A 14,709-nucleotide genomic window follows, 5' to 3' on the forward strand; every position below is an offset into this window, starting at 1 on the left:
GACGACCCGCTTGCAACAGCCCAATGACACTGTGTGTGTTGGATGCTGCGCAAAGGGGAGCCACAACCCCCCCAGCAAGCCCTAGCAGCAGTGACAGCCTCAGGACAAACTCAGCTCACCTACAGGCTCGGATGCTCCTTACCCCCATGAGGACCAGCCCAGAGCCCCAAAGAGCAACAGGCATCCCACAAAACAATATAGCAGTGCTGAAGGATGCTGTCTAATGGGGCAGGATTGATGATCTGGATGTTTCTGCACTTGGGTCTTTTGGTTTTCTTGGGGGTGTTTGCCTTTTTTAAAAAAGCAAAACAAAAACAAAAACCTCTCCAGAAGTGATGCCCCTGAGCAGGCTTGTCTCAAGCCAGCAGGAGGGCAATCAAGGGCACTTCGCCAGGCAGCCCAGGAGGATGAGCCCTCTCCACACCAACCCAAAACCCATCAGCAGCATAACCCTGGACTATAACCATACCTGGTTATGGGTAAGGCCACAGCTGCGACCAAAACCTCTCCCCCTCATTGGGCTCATTATTCCCCTTGTCAGCTCCTGCACAAACTACAGGGCAAAGAAAACTGCAAAATGTGGCTCAGGAGGGGCCACACAGCTCTGCTGCCATCACAGCCCAAGGGAAGTGCCACACTGGCTTTTTTTCTGCCCCAGTGCCCCTCAGACATGCTGGGCTGGCACCCACTGGAGCCTACAAACGGGTGGGGGACAGACAGACAGACACATGCACACAGACCGACACCTGATAAACTGCATTTCTTTCGGCAACCTGCCTAACAAATGAAGGGGAGTATTTGGGGACACACTGCTCCCTTCCTCTCCTACCCAGTCCCTAGGGACCTGGGGGCAGAGACGGGTGCTTGCAGCAATGGCAGCCACCCAGCCCCATCTCCAGGACCTGTACCCCTCCTGCACGCTGCCTTCAGCCTGAAACAATTAAAGGGACCTTGCTGGGGAGCACACCAGTGGGAAGCTCTCCTCCCTGACACCCCCCACAGCAGCAGTGTTATAACAAAGCCCCCCCATTCTTCACCCCCTGACCAACCTGCAGCGTGGCTGAACGCAGCCTGCATCCTTTGCCAGGCAGGAGCAGCCCTATTTAAGGGAGACAGAGCTATCCAGGTACTCATCAGCCCTCCTGATCTTGTCCTGCTGTATTTTTTGCCCTGTGAGAGACTGCATCAGCTTTCCAGGGGCTTCCCAGACATGCGGTGACACCTAGCCCGAGCCATTCGTACCTGGCGCACCCTGCAGCAGATACGTCTCTTTATAGGCCATAAGGCAGGGATCCATTAACATCTGTCAGGGCTGTGCTTCACCTGGCAGATGTCTCCTGGAATGGCCGATGGATCTACTGCCCACAAGGGTCCAGCCGTGCTGCCAGTTTTGTCTTTGCGGGGGATGGAGTCTGTCTGTCTTGGCTCGCAGGGGTCACCTGGCAGCACAGCGCCGAGCGCATGAACCGCAGGACCGGTGGCCTCAGGATGGCAAAGACCCAAGGGTCAACGATGGAATTAATAGAGAGAAATCTCAGGGCTAGGAGGTCCCAGTCGTGGTTGTCTTCTTCCTCGCTGAACTTGTTCACATAGGCACGGATCTGCAAAACACAATGGGGAGAAATAATGCCAGGTCTGGGCTTCCAGGATCCAGCCCCCAGGCAGCTTCTTGGAGAAATCTGGGCTGTCACAGCACACTTGCCGCCTCCACCAGTTTAAATGAACTTCTTGCTAATGAAAGCCAGGTCTGCCTCTGCTCTCAGCATGCAGCAAGGCTTTGTGTAGCCGTAATGCAATTAAGCCAGCGACTAGTTATGGAAGTGGTGGGTCTCACCTTGAAAATCACACAGGACAAATAAATGTGCAAGATGGACAGGATGCAGAGTGCTGGACCACTCCGGTCCTTCCTGCAACATGCCGACTCATAGTAGTTCATGGGGCTTCCTGGAAGGGTGACTCAGCAATCCTTACTCATACAGGTCAAATCGTCACCCCCTCACTTCGGGGGAGAGGGGATGGGAGCTGGGGGCACAGGAGGCATGAGCATCCCCCCTCTGGCTGGGATCCATTGGGTACCAGCCAGGGATGGTGCATTCTGGTGCACGAGGGGCCACAGTGCAGACGATGCCAGGGGATGCTGACAGTGCAGCACTTCCAAGGGCTGCTCCAGGCTTTTTGGGGAAGGATTTTGTGGTGCTGTTGCCTGATGCTCACTGGGTTCATGTGCCTGGGCTCATTCTCAGAGGGTGGCTGCCATTGGCAGCCCTGGCCAGAAGAGAAACTGTCACACCAAGGAGGCACCAGCAGCGTTGGGCAGCTCGGTTTGAGACACTGCCAAAATGCAGCCCAAACACAACCCCACACGGGAGCTGGGTGATGGGAAAAGAAAAGCCACTGTGTTTCTGGATAAGACTATATCTGCTACCACAGGGCCCACAGGATCGCCACCAGTGGCACCTTCCCATCCCATCTGCCCCAACCAGACCCGCAGAGCCCTGCCCACATGTCTCCACCAAGGGGTCCCACCACAGCACCCAAACCTGGGCTTTTTTGGAACACAGGGAGAGCTGCCCATCATGTGTGGGCCCACTGACAGCAGCTGAAGCATCTCTCAAAATATTGACTCTAGCTCTTGGGATGCTCACGAGCATTGGGACATTACTGCTTTGTCTTTTCTCTGTCTTAAAACCCAGGCAGCCTGGCTCTGCTACAGCCTGTGGTTATTTTCTTTTCCCTTGGGAGAAGAAAGGGAGCACGAAGGGAAGGTAGCATCTATTTAACTCCATGAGCACAAAATTAGCACTGGCTGTGCTCCCAACCTTGGTGGGGCTTGCTTCTAATGGGAACAAAATGACCCTCCACAGCAGCAGGCTTGCACACACCAGCAAGGCACACGAGTGGCTTGAGGTGCTCCGGAGTCCACGATGCTGCTGGTTTAATAGGGCTTGGGTGGATGGATGAAGAGCAGCCCTTCAATGAGGAGAGCCCAGGGCAGAATCAAGGGACTCACTCTCTCCCCTTCCTCACTTGGCTGCAGTGTTTCAACCCCGTATTTCTGCTGGAAGCCTCGTGCATGGACGGGGCACAGGATGTGGGTACAACTCCTGGGAAGAGGCTCGCTGTGGCCCAAGTGCCGGATCTCTGTTCCCAGCAATAGCCATGCCTAATTTATTGTTCTGCCACCCCTCACACCTCCAGCATGAGTTCCCAGCTCCCAGGAACCACAGGGATGCTGCGTGGTCCTGCGGACCCCTACCCCAGACCCTGCCTGAGCCACACTGCCTGGCCTCGGAGCCTCTGTGCGATGGGAGGGCACCTCTGCTCCTGCCACCCCATCTTCCTGCCACCCTGTCATCCTGCCACCCCACCCTCCTGCCACCCTGTCCACCTTCTGGCACTGGGGATATGGGGAGCGGTTTTCCCAGTTCCCCAAGGGATGTGCAGATCGCCTCGAGTTTATGGCAGAGCTGGGGTCTCTCAAGCTTCAGGAAGAGCTAAGCTTTGACCTCAACCCTTGAGGTCTGAGCACTGGAGTCAGAGGGAGCTTTATAAAGAGAGGGAGAGAAATGGGAGTGCTGGGGAGAGGGACCCCAGCCCAGCTGAGAGGTAGTTGCACTCACCGTGAATGGCAGGGAGCAGATGACAAAGGTGATGGTCATGATGGAGAGGAGAAGGAGGTGGTCAATCTCCTCAGCCATGGAGAACATGCGCCGGACGCAGCTGCCAGATGGCCGGGGCTGCTCAAGTGTGGCCAACCGGCGGGTCTTCTGCCCGCGGCGGTGCATGCGGGCCAGGTTGGCAATGACGCTGAGGTTGCAGAGCAGCACGGAGAGGATGAGGAAGAGGAGCAGGGTGGCGTAGAGAAGCGAGAAGGTGACGTCCAAGCCAGACACCTCCCTGCTGCCGTTGTGCTGGAGGTAGTCCAGGTGCATTTGGATGAAGCACCAGGTGCCAGGGCAATACTGCACATAGCGCCCGAAGCCCACCAGCGGCAAGGAGCAGAAGGCGGCGGAGAAGGTGTAGATGGCGGGCAGGGCAACCAAGCCCGTGCGGGGGCTGAGAAAGCGCTCATAGAAGTAAGGCTGCCCCAGGGCCAGGCATCGCTCCAGCGCCATGGCGAAGAGGATTAGCATGGTGGCGAGGCCAAAGAAGCTCATGGCAAAGCCGAAGTAGAGGCAGATGTGTCCTCCTTGGGCCAGGGCGGTCAGGGTGCAGTTGCGGTGGTAGGAGGCCAGGACGAAGGGGCTGACAGAGCAGGTGCCCAGCAGGTCGGTGACCACCAGGGCCAGCACCAGGACGTGGAAGAGGGAGGGCGGGCGGGCGCGGGGGCCCCGGCGGCAGAGCAGCAGCCCCAGGGCCAGCAGGTTGCCCAAGAGCCCGGCCGAGAACATGAGGGCACTGACCAGCGGGCGGGCCCCGGCCGGTAGCGCTCCGCTGCGCTCGCAAAGCCCCCGGCCCGTCCCGTTCATCCCGCCGCCGCCGCCCGACTGCGCCGCCGCCCGCCCCGCCGGCACCGCCTCCGCGCTGCCCCCCCCGCCCCGCGCCCGCCCCGCGCCGGGCCCCGGGCCGCCCCCCGGCCCCTCCTGGGGCGGCTCCGGGAGCCCCGAGGCACGGCCAGCCCCGGTACGGGGCCGGGAGCCCCTCTCACGGCCAGCCTCCGTGCCGGTCGGGAAGTCCCGGTACCGGGCCGGGAGTCCCGGTGCTGCTGCGAGAGCCCCTCACACGACCAGCCCTCGTCCTGTCGGGGAGCCCCGGTGCCGCTCCGGGAGCCCCCAGGCACGGCCAGCCCCGGTACCGGACGGGGAGCCCCTCTCACGGCCAGCCTCCGTGCCGGTCGGGAAGTCCCGGTGCGGCTCGGAGAGCCCCGAGGCACGGCCAGCCCCCATCTGGGCCTAGAGTCCCGGTACCGGGTCGGGAGCTCTGCACACGGACAGTCCTGGTGCCGGTCCGAGAGCCCCGGTGCTGCTGCGGAAACCCCTCATACGGCCAGCCCCCGTCTGGTCCGGGAGCCCCGGTGCCTTTCCGGGAGCCCTGGGGCACGGCCAGCCCCTGTCCGGTCAGGGACCCCTGGTACGGCTCCGGGAGCCCCGGGGCACGGCCAGCCGCGGTACGAGGCCGGGAGCCCCTCTAACGGCCAGCCCCCGGCCAGTCCTGCGGTCTCCGTACTGGACCGAGAGCCCCGTGCATGGGCGGCCGCGATGCTGGGCCGGGAGCCCCGGGCTCACAGCAAGACCCGGTACTGGTCTGGGAGCCCCGGTGCTGCTGCGGGGGCCTGGACACCAGGCCAGCCCCGATGCTGATCTGGGAGCCCAGTGGCATGGCCAGCCCCGGTGCTGCTCTGGGAGCCACACACACAGCCAGCCCCAATCAAGCCTGAGAGTCCCGGTACCGGACCGGGAGCCTTAGAAAGCTCCAGGAGCCCCAAGGCACAGCGAGGCACCATGCTCATCTGGGATCCCCGAGGGGTACGGCAAGACCCGGTGCCCATCTGGGATCCTTGACTCCCAGCAATACCTGGTACCGCTTAGGGAGCACCAAGTTTACTTTAAGCCTTGGTGCCGGTACAGCTCCGGGAGCCCCAGGTGGGCAGCGAGCGCCGGTGCTGGCCCAAGGACCCCAAGGCACGATGAGCTCTGGTGCCATCTCCACCATCCTGCTCACCGTGGGCTACCAGGGAGCCACAGCAGAGCCTGGGCTGTGTGGATGGCTTCCCCACAGCCCCAGAAGCACCCGGAGCCCACCCAGAACCCCCCGCCCCGTGGCCAGCCCCACAACACGTCCCCATTGACTCCTCTCCCATGTATCATCAGAGGTCCCCATGGGGGTGCAGCCTTCAGCTGGTGTCTGGTCGTGAGTGTGGTGGGGGGACATCGGTGGGAGCCCCTCTTCCTGCTGCCAGCCTGGCTGAGCGCGGCTCATCTGCCCCTCATACCAGTTCCAGGAAAGCTCCTTCTGCCTGTGCTGGAGGTAGTCCAGGTGTATCTGGATAAAGCACCAGGTGCCAGGGCAATACTGCACGTAGTGCCCAAAGCCCACCAGCAGCAAGGAGCAGAAGGTGGCGGAGAAGGTGTAGATGGCGGGCAGGGCACCCAAGCCCGTGCGGGGGCTGAGAAAGAGCTTGTAGAAGGGGCTCGGCAGATGGCGCAGGAAACTCTCGCTGTTGCGTAGTATTTCCTCAGCCATGACCCCAGTCCTCTTCCCTCCATGCTGAGAGCAAAGCCTTTGCCCTTGACCTCCAAGCTGGGATCCGGCTCAGGTGCACCCCTTCATCCATGTCCTAATGGGAAATTCTCCTTGCAAAGTCCCCCCAAACCCCAGGGAAACGGCGTGGCATTGACTGACTCCAGCATGGATGTGGCAGGTTGCTGCCTCAAGTGCATTTTGGCTGTTCTCTTTAAAATCTTGCTTTTCTAACAGGAACTTCGTAAAGGAAATACGTTACTCAACAAACTCCAGAGCTGGGTGAGCTGTGGTTTGTGACAGTACCTCCATTTCCGAGGTACTGCTCCTCTTCCTCCCTTTGGTTTCTTCTGTCAGGCAGATCGAAGGCTTCTCAGCGCATTGGGGAGGACACGCACTCACTGTGCCAGCGGCAGGGCACCCACAGCCCCAGCCCTCCCCATTCCCATGGCAAAAACGAGGGGTGTGACGGAGGGGAAGGTGTTTTAGCCAATTCCCAGACTAACCCTGCATGCAGGTGGCCCAGAAAAACGCACATCCCAGCACCTCTTTTAACCTCGCTCCCAGCCCTGCAGACCTGATCCAGCAGAGCACCAAAGCATGTGGACACATCTGATGGTGGGAACAATCCTGTTGGTTTCCTGAGGGCTGGATGAGACCCACAACCCAAAACAAATCCAATTAACCACAAAAATCAGGATAAAAAATGGAGCTGAGACCAAATCCTGGCCTGGCCCATCCGAGCAGCTTGTGGAGGCTGCAGTCTGCTTCTCTGGAGACCTTTTCCAAGCAGAAGGCACCCTGTCGGGTGGTTGCTCCAAGGCTTTTCCCAGCCTCCTACTCCTTTCTGGTGTTCCATGTCACAGCTCGGGAAGGGGTTTTGGCATCTTCTGGAGCTCATTTTCCTGGCAGCTAATGGAGTCTTAAATACCCATTTGGGGCTTCAGGCTTCTCAGCCAGCAGGCACCTCTGATGGGATGTTTTTGCAATAATAGGAAAATTGCTGGGCTTTTTTCCCCCCCCTCCCCCTTCTGAGCTCAAAACCAGGAACAGGCCACTTGGTACAATCTGTCTGTTTCTTGGGAAGTATTTATTTTCTTCCTTTTGTTTATCTCGGGTGTCTTGCCTCTAACAAGGACCAAATAGAATTGCGTTGGAAAAGACTCTTTTAAGATCATAGAGACCAGCTGTTAACCCAGCACTGCCAAGCCCACCACTAAACCCTGTCCCCAAGGGCCACATCTACACCTCTTTGAAATACCTCCAGGGACGGTGCCTCGACCACTCCCCTGGGCAGTCTGTGCCAGTGCTTGACAACCTTTTAGGTGAAGAAGTTTTTCCTCATATCCAATCTAAACCTGCCCTGGCACAACTTGGGGCTGTTTCCTTTTGTCCTATTGCTTGTTACTGGAGAGAAGAGACTGACCCCCACCTCGCTACACCCTCCTTTCAGGCAGCTGTAGGGAGCAATAAGGTCCCCCCTGAGCCCCTTCCCTCCAGGCTGACCCCCCCAGCTCCCTCAGCCGCCCCCCATCAGCCTTGTGCCCCAGCCCCTGCCCGGCTCTGGACACGCCCCTCATATATCCTCCCAAGGGTTGGCATTGTTTTCTCTAAAGAACTTCCAGGGTTGGCCCACTTGAACAAAAAACTCTGGGCTTGTAGGAAAGCTGCATGAATTTTGTATAAACCCTGTAGCCAAGAGGACTCCGCAGCTGGAGTCTGCTGCCTGTGGTTGGGGGGGGTGGGGGCAGGGGGGATCCTGCTCTATCCCTGGTAGGTTTTAAAGGACGGTTTTGGCACCAGGGGCAGGGAGGAGAACAGCCCTCCTGTCTGTGCAAGGATGGACTGCAGAGGTGGATTTCAACCCTTTTAAACCAAAACCCCATATGGCTTGCTTTTAGCAAAGCCAGACATAATTTTTCTTCCCAATCCTTCCCAGCCCCGTCCCTTATCTCACGCGTCGGGGCTGCCAGCAGCCGCATGCACCTCCCTGGAAAAGCAGGGCTGAGCACCGGCTTTGGCTTTGCCGTCCTGTGCAAGCACCTGGGTACATGGGTTAAAAAAAAAATCAAGCCGCTTTTGGACTGGTTGTGTCTTACAGCCCCGAAGGCTGAGCGTCCTGGCTTGGGTGCCTGGCAGCCCTGGTGCTGCTGCCTGCCCAGGCACGTGCCTTTCTGCGTCCAGAATGGCTGAAAAATGCAGGCAGACAATGAAAAAAAAAAAAAAAAAAGAAAGCTCTTCGCAAGAACTAAACAATTTTCTGGGAAATGAGCTTGTGCGAAGTTGTGCTTGGATTTCATGAGCTGAAAAAAACCCAGCAGCACCTGACTGTGCTTGATTTATTGATTTATGTCCAGGAAAGGAGAGAGATGCAGGGTTAGGTGATGCTAGTGGCACCAGGAGCGTGGGACAGGGCAGCTGGCAGTGCCAGAGGGTAGCAGGCATGGCATAACAGCTCCAAAAAGAGCATCGTTGGCATGAGCCACAGCCTTGAGCCGAGCAGCGTCTCTTTATTGCCTTCAGTAAGCATTAGGTCCGTCCCTTTGAGGATCGCTGGCACAGGAGCACTCTGGCGGGGGGGGGGCATGGGGAATGACTGAGCAGTGCGAGGAGCCTGGAAGGAGGATGCAGTCAGGGAGGGCTCACACAGCAGCTCTCACCTCTTCAGCATTTGGCCGGAGAGCCCTGAGCCTCTGGGCTTTTGTGGTTCCTGCTTAGCAACATCTACAACTAAACTGCGTGTTGCAGGGATTTTTCATTTTTATTTTATTTTCATTTTTTCCAAGCTGGGCAATAGGAAGGGGCTCTGAGCTTTGATGTAACTCTCAAAGCCCCAAACCATATGTGTTCAGGCATTGAAAAGTGGGTTGTCCAAGGGAGCGACTGGGAGAGCGGCAGCCCCTTCCTCGCAGCGGCTGCACCCAGCGTGCTCAGGCAGGCTGGGAGCCCAGTCCTGGCTGGGGACGTGCTGCCATCTCTGGAGAGGAGCGCGATACGGCAGCCCCAGGCCCAGAAACACGTTGAGGAGTGATTTTATCTGCTTGGAGGGTGGCCTGGCGTCCAGCCGCTAGCAGAAACCTTGTTGGCTGCAGCTGGAGCTCGGCTTGCCCAGAGATAGCGGCGGCCGGCTGGAGACTCCAAGTCTGCTCCCAGAGCAGGTAGGACACCAATGAGGGCAGAATGCCAATTAAAAGCACTACTGGAGCCAGATGAGCGTGTCAAGGTCGCCGGGATGTGCGCGAGCTCAGCCAGGGAACGGGGATAGTGTGGGGACAGGGGAGTCACCCTGGCAGCCTGCAAGCCCCCATCGTGCTTGGTGGCTCCATGATTTCTTTCCTCTGACGACAGATTCATGGATGGGTCAGACACGACGGTCTATGCATCATCTCAGAGCTTAGATGAAGTCTGTATTCGTACACCTTAACAAAGAATCTGTTGTGTTTGGTTTTTTTTTTAATTTAATTGTTGCTTTGCATGGAGCATGGTTGCCCTGGGCTCTAAGTACACATATTGCAGGGCAGGGACATCTCCTGGCAGACTCTCCAGGAGTGAATCCTGGCTGGGGTGATGGGCGGATGATGGGCTGTCCCAGCTGGGCACCCACCGCTCACATTGCTGCACACACTCTTAGCCTGGCCGTGCCTGGTCTTTCTGTCTGGAGTGGTGTGTGAATCCATACAGTGAAGGATATCCCACGGCAGGGGGGGGGCAACAGCAAGATTTTGCAGAGCTGTTATCTCACCTTCATCCTGCTGCGGTGAAACAGGTCCGGTGAAAGCCACAGCGCAGGCTCAGGGCTGTTGACTCTGCAGTCCCACGTGAGCCATCTCCAAGTCAATACTGCCAGTAACATGAAACCGATAGAGGGACCAACCCTCATTTCATTTCTTTTTCCTTAGAAAACCCTGATAAAAGACAAGGAGCAGGGAGCTTGAAGACCCCCCAGTACAGCCCCAAATATAGGTCTGCCCTTTTCTCCAGCCAGGAGAGCCTGGCTGGTCCAACTGGCAGAGCCAACCCAACCAGGTTGCCTCCAAAAATCCCCAAGATAGATTTGCGTGAGTTTCTTCCTTCAAAAACAGAATCCATTTGACACCAAGAGTAAATACACGAGAACTGGCAGGAACATAAATGCACGTTGCAAGGCTTAGCTAAATAGAGGGAGAGAAGTATTTGCCCTGTCTTCTCCAAGGACACTAAGCAGATGGGGACTTTGGTCACTATAATTTTTTTGGCCTAAATGGTCACTTGAGGCAGATACTAAATCCAGTTAATACATGTGGTTGAGGGGAAATAGATCTTTCATTAAAATGATCGTTTGCTCGCATGCCTGCACCGGTGAGGTTATACATCCCAGGCTCTGTATTCTCTCAATTACTGCTCTTATTAGGTCTCAGGATCATCATAAATACTGAATTAAAATAATTACAGCAGGACAGGTAGCTATCTGAGTAACACAAATGCAACATTAGCACTTGGAGGAATCAATTTTCAAGAGAAAAGCAAGCCACGGCAGAGAAACCACAGCTCTGCTCAGGGAATATGGGGTTGGGGAGGGACGATGTGCATCCCAGGGAGGGATAACGGGTGTCCTGGGGAGGGATGATGTGTGTCCCAGGGAGAGAGGGAGGGACACTGCCTGCCCTCCAGCTCCTTGGTGCAGCCATGAGCTGCTGCTGAAGTTTCTGAGTCTTCACACCTCCAAAGTATCCCCTCACACCCCCCTCACCCATTCTGGGGACACCCCAAACCAGTCCCACATAACCTCCCTTGGTGTAGAAGGGGATCATGCACAGGACAAGGTGATAGAGCAGGGCTCCGAACCACTTTTATTTGATGGACACACACACCCACCCCCTCTCCGCCCTGTGCGTCCCCACTGCCCTGAAGCCACACGCCAAAACCCTCCTGCTTTCCTGGAGCCGGGTGCTCCCCAAACCCTCCACAAAGTGCTGCTGCTCAGAAATATTCACAGGTATCCAGGAACCCCCACAAGGTTCCTCTCTGGGGTGAAACGCAGCCTGGGGAGGGTGCAGAAACACTTCACGCCTTCCCCTCACTGCAAGCCGGACGCCATCCCTGCCTGCGCCAGCCCCATGCTGCCTCAGGATGCTCCGGGGCAGGGGTACAGGGCCGAAGGCTTGCTCCTCGTCCTCACCAGCAGGTGCCAGCTTCTGCAAGACCCACAGGTTCAGGGGAAGCCAAGCTGTGGGGTGTCTGTCCTGCGCCAGCCCAGGGGACAGAACTGGCCGTCCTCCCCCGGGACAGGTCCCTTCAGGGTGGCTTTCCGGGAATTTAGCCTCCGGCAAACCCTGCGGACAAACATGCGGAAGACGGAGGTGCGGAAGATGATGAAGACCCAGGGGTCCACGATGGAGTTCACGGAGAGGAACCGCAGGGCACTGAGGTCAGCATTCTCATTGATATCAGCAGCAAAAGCCCCCATATATGCTCGGATCTGTCAAAACCCCAAAGAAATAGGGAAAAATGAAGAAAGATCTCACTACAGTGGTAAAGTTGAGAGTAAGGAGATTCCCCTGGGGGTAGGAAAAGAAGTTTTAAACCCTCGATATCCTTATGTATCAAATCAGCACATGTTGTGTGTTGCAAGTCCTGAAACTGGGAGCTGGGGCTATGCCACAGACAGTGGTGGCATAAGGGCACCATGTCCCCATCAGGGCCAGGAGGTCAGAGCTGAAGAGGTGTCCCTGGTGACTGGGGTAGTTTCATAGACAAAGGAAGCACGCAGGCTCCGCAGGAGGGTGCAACTCTGCTCCCAAGGCTGGGGCACCCCACTTGCGTTGTCCTCCACCCCACGATGGGTATCAGACTAGGCATCCACTGGGTAACTCAGCTGGAGGGCTGCCAGGTGGGGGCCCTTGCTGGGTTAAGGTCCTTCCTCCACCTCCACATCCAGCCCCAAACCCTGCTTCTTTGAGGACCACAGGGCTTTCACTGGGGTTATTACAAAACCACTCGCGCCAGGGCTACTGGTGACTGGTGCATCACAATATGGGCTCCCAGGATGTGATAGAGGGGATGGGGAGCGGAGGTGGAAGTTGTCGCCTAGGGCAGTGGCAGCACCTGCACCCTCATCCTGATTTTGGGATAGCCCCCTTTGCAGCATGAGCTTTGCCTACAGAGGCTAACGGCAAGGTGATGCTGCAGGATCCAGCCCAGGGACATGGGACACTGAGGGAGGGGGCCACTTAGGGTTCTGTCACATTGGGGGTCTCCCCCCCCCCACTCCACCAGCGGGACCCCCACCCCCGGGGAAGAAGTGGAAGGATTTCAGGGAGGATTTCCCCTAGGTTGGGAAAGCCAGTGTGGTTGGGAGCTGGATCCACCCAGCACCTCCGGGACTGGCGGGGGTGTGTGTGTGTGGGAATGGGTGGGTTATGGAAAGCTCTAGCGCAATGAACGAATCTCCCTAGGAACAGGAGCTGGGGGAGGGGCACAGTTATTACAAGGGGCTAAAGCAATAAACTTACCCCCCCATCACCTTCAACACCTCTGGGGCAACCACCGTGTGTGGGGGGGGGTTATTCCAATGGGATTAAAGCAATGAACAGACCCCTGGGATGGGGTGGGGGACACTCAGATGGGGCCAAAGTAATTACCCAGCCCTTCCCCTGGCAGCTCTCAGATAGAGTGATGGTGATGGGGGGGGGAATATTCCATGAGGTTTAAAGCAGTGAACTAACACTTGGGGTCATGATGCTGGTGGTGGGTATTCTGGGAGGGGGCAACACAGTGATACAACCCTTCCTGGGATGGGGTGGTGGTGATGGAGGGGGAGCAGGTATTCCATGGAGGTTTAACCAACCCCCGGGACAGGGTAGTGGTGTGGTTATTCCAGCGGGATTAGCGCAATGAATTAACCCCCCATCCTGGGACTGGGTGGTACTGCTAGGGTTATTCCATGGGGATTAAAGCAACAGCCAGACCCCTGGGACAGGGTAGGGGACACTCAGAGAGGACCAAAGTAACTCTCTGACACCCCCCCTCCGCGACACCCCTGGCACAGAGTAGTGGTAATGGGGGATCATTCGGGCCGGGGGGGGGGGGGGGCGGGCATTAAAGTTATAAATTAACTGCTGGAGATGTGGTGCGGGTGGTGGCTATTGAGGGGGCAACCTGGCAGAATGGGATGGGGGGCGGGGGGGGGGGAGGTTAAAGCAATAACCTGACCCTCAGGGTCAGGGTGGTATGGTGGGTTATTCAGGGGGGACTAAAGCAATGAAACCCCCACTCCTAACACCTCTGGGAGTGAGTGGTGGTGCCAGAGTTTTTTCCAAGGGGCCAAAGCAACAACCTGGCCCCCCAGGACTGTGTGGTGGTGATGTGGGGGTTATGCCAAGGGGGTTTAGGCAATGACCTGAGCCCCACGGACAGGGTGAGGGACTATTCAGAGAGGACCAAAGCAACAATCCAACCTCCTTGGGAGGCAGGGGGAGTGTGTGGAGGTTAATGCAATGACAGACCCATGGGGATGGGGTGGTGGGTATTCGGGGGGGGGGAGGGGGGGGGCAAAGCAACCACCCGAGCTCCCGGGGGCAGGGGGCATTGTGGGTTCTGTTCCGGGCAAGGGAGCCAGTAGGAGTACTCACGATGAGCGGCAGGGAGCAGATGGTGAAGAGGACGGTCATGAGCCCCAGCAGGATGAGGTGGTCGAGCTCTTCCATATGCGGGGCAGCGGTGGCAGCGGGCCCACGGTGGGGCTGCCGCCGTGCCATGCTGTAGAGGTGCCGCATGCTGCTCACGTTGCAGGCACCGATGGCCAGCACCAACAGGCCCATCAAGCTGGCATAGAGGACGGGGAAGCTGAGGTGGCGCGGCCCGCCACCGGCCATACGGATGAAGCACCACGTGCCGGGGCAATACTGCATGGGCACCCCGAAGCCCAGTAGTGGCAGGGCGCAGAAAAGGGCGCAGAGCCCTGCCGCCACCGGCCCCAGTGTGGCACCCAGCCGCCGGGTGAAGTGCCGTCGGTAGAAGTAGGGATGCCCCAGGGAGAGCCAACACTCCAGCGCCATGGCCAGCAGCAGCAGGGTGGGGGCCAGCCCGAAGAAGGCCATGAGGAAGGCGAAGAGCTGGCAGAGGACGCCCGGCTCGCCCTCGCTGCGCCCGCCCGGCCCCAGCTCGCTGAGGCTGCGGTTGTAGGCGTAGGCTGCCAGCACGATGGGGCTGAGCAGGCACTTGCCCAGCAGGTCGGTGACTGCCAGCCCGCTCACCAGCACGTAGAAAGCGGAGACCCGCGGCGGGCGGCCGCCGGGGGACCGGGAGCGGCGCCGGTGCTGGCCCAGCAGCAGTAAGGCCAGCACGTTGCCCAACAGCCCGGCGGCAAACAGCACCGAGCTGGGCACCGCCGACTGCCCTCCCTCGATGTACCGGCTGCTACGGCACCGGTAACCCTCCGTCTCCATCGGGATAGTCCCGCAAGGGGCTGAGCCGCACCGGGTTGGGACAGCCCGTAGCCTACCGGGACGCACCGCACCGGGCTGCGCCGCGGCTGCCGGCGGCGACTGG

The 14,709-nt window shown here is 58.3% G+C and overlaps 2 protein-coding genes across 3 annotated transcripts; both read right to left on the reverse strand.

Moving 5' to 3' along the window:
* Positions 1–300: 300 nt before the first annotated feature.
* Positions 301–4,559, reverse strand: PTGER2 (prostaglandin E receptor 2). Its single transcript, XM_005437930.3, has 2 exons — positions 3,621–4,559; positions 301–1,601 (listed from the first exon to the last, which is right to left on the reverse strand). The coding sequence occupies exons 1-2, from the start codon at positions 4,467–4,469 to the stop codon at positions 1,356–1,358; spliced, it is 1,095 nt and encodes a 364-aa protein (XP_005437987.2). The 5' UTR covers positions 4,470–4,559; the 3' UTR covers positions 301–1,355.
* Positions 4,560–10,986: 6,427 nt separating this feature from the next.
* On the reverse strand, positions 10,987–14,709 carry PTGDR (prostaglandin D2 receptor). 2 transcript variants are annotated; one of them, XM_055717200.1, is made up of 2 exons: positions 13,791–14,709; positions 10,987–11,492 (listed from the first exon to the last, which is right to left on the reverse strand). In XM_055717200.1, exons 1-2 carry the CDS (start codon positions 14,604–14,606, stop codon positions 11,010–11,012), a joined length of 1,299 nt encoding a protein of 432 aa, XP_055573175.1. In that variant the 5' UTR covers positions 14,607–14,709; the 3' UTR covers positions 10,987–11,009. The 2 variants fall into 2 exon arrangements, with proteins under 2 accessions (XP_055573175.1, XP_005437986.2); XM_005437929.3 differs by having other exon boundaries at positions 11,228–11,638.

The sequence above is a fragment of the Falco cherrug genome, chromosome 7 (assembly GCF_023634085.1).
Source record: "Falco cherrug isolate bFalChe1 chromosome 7, bFalChe1.pri, whole genome shotgun sequence".
In the NCBI taxonomy this organism is placed as follows: domain Eukaryota; kingdom Metazoa; phylum Chordata; class Aves; order Falconiformes; family Falconidae; genus Falco; species Falco cherrug.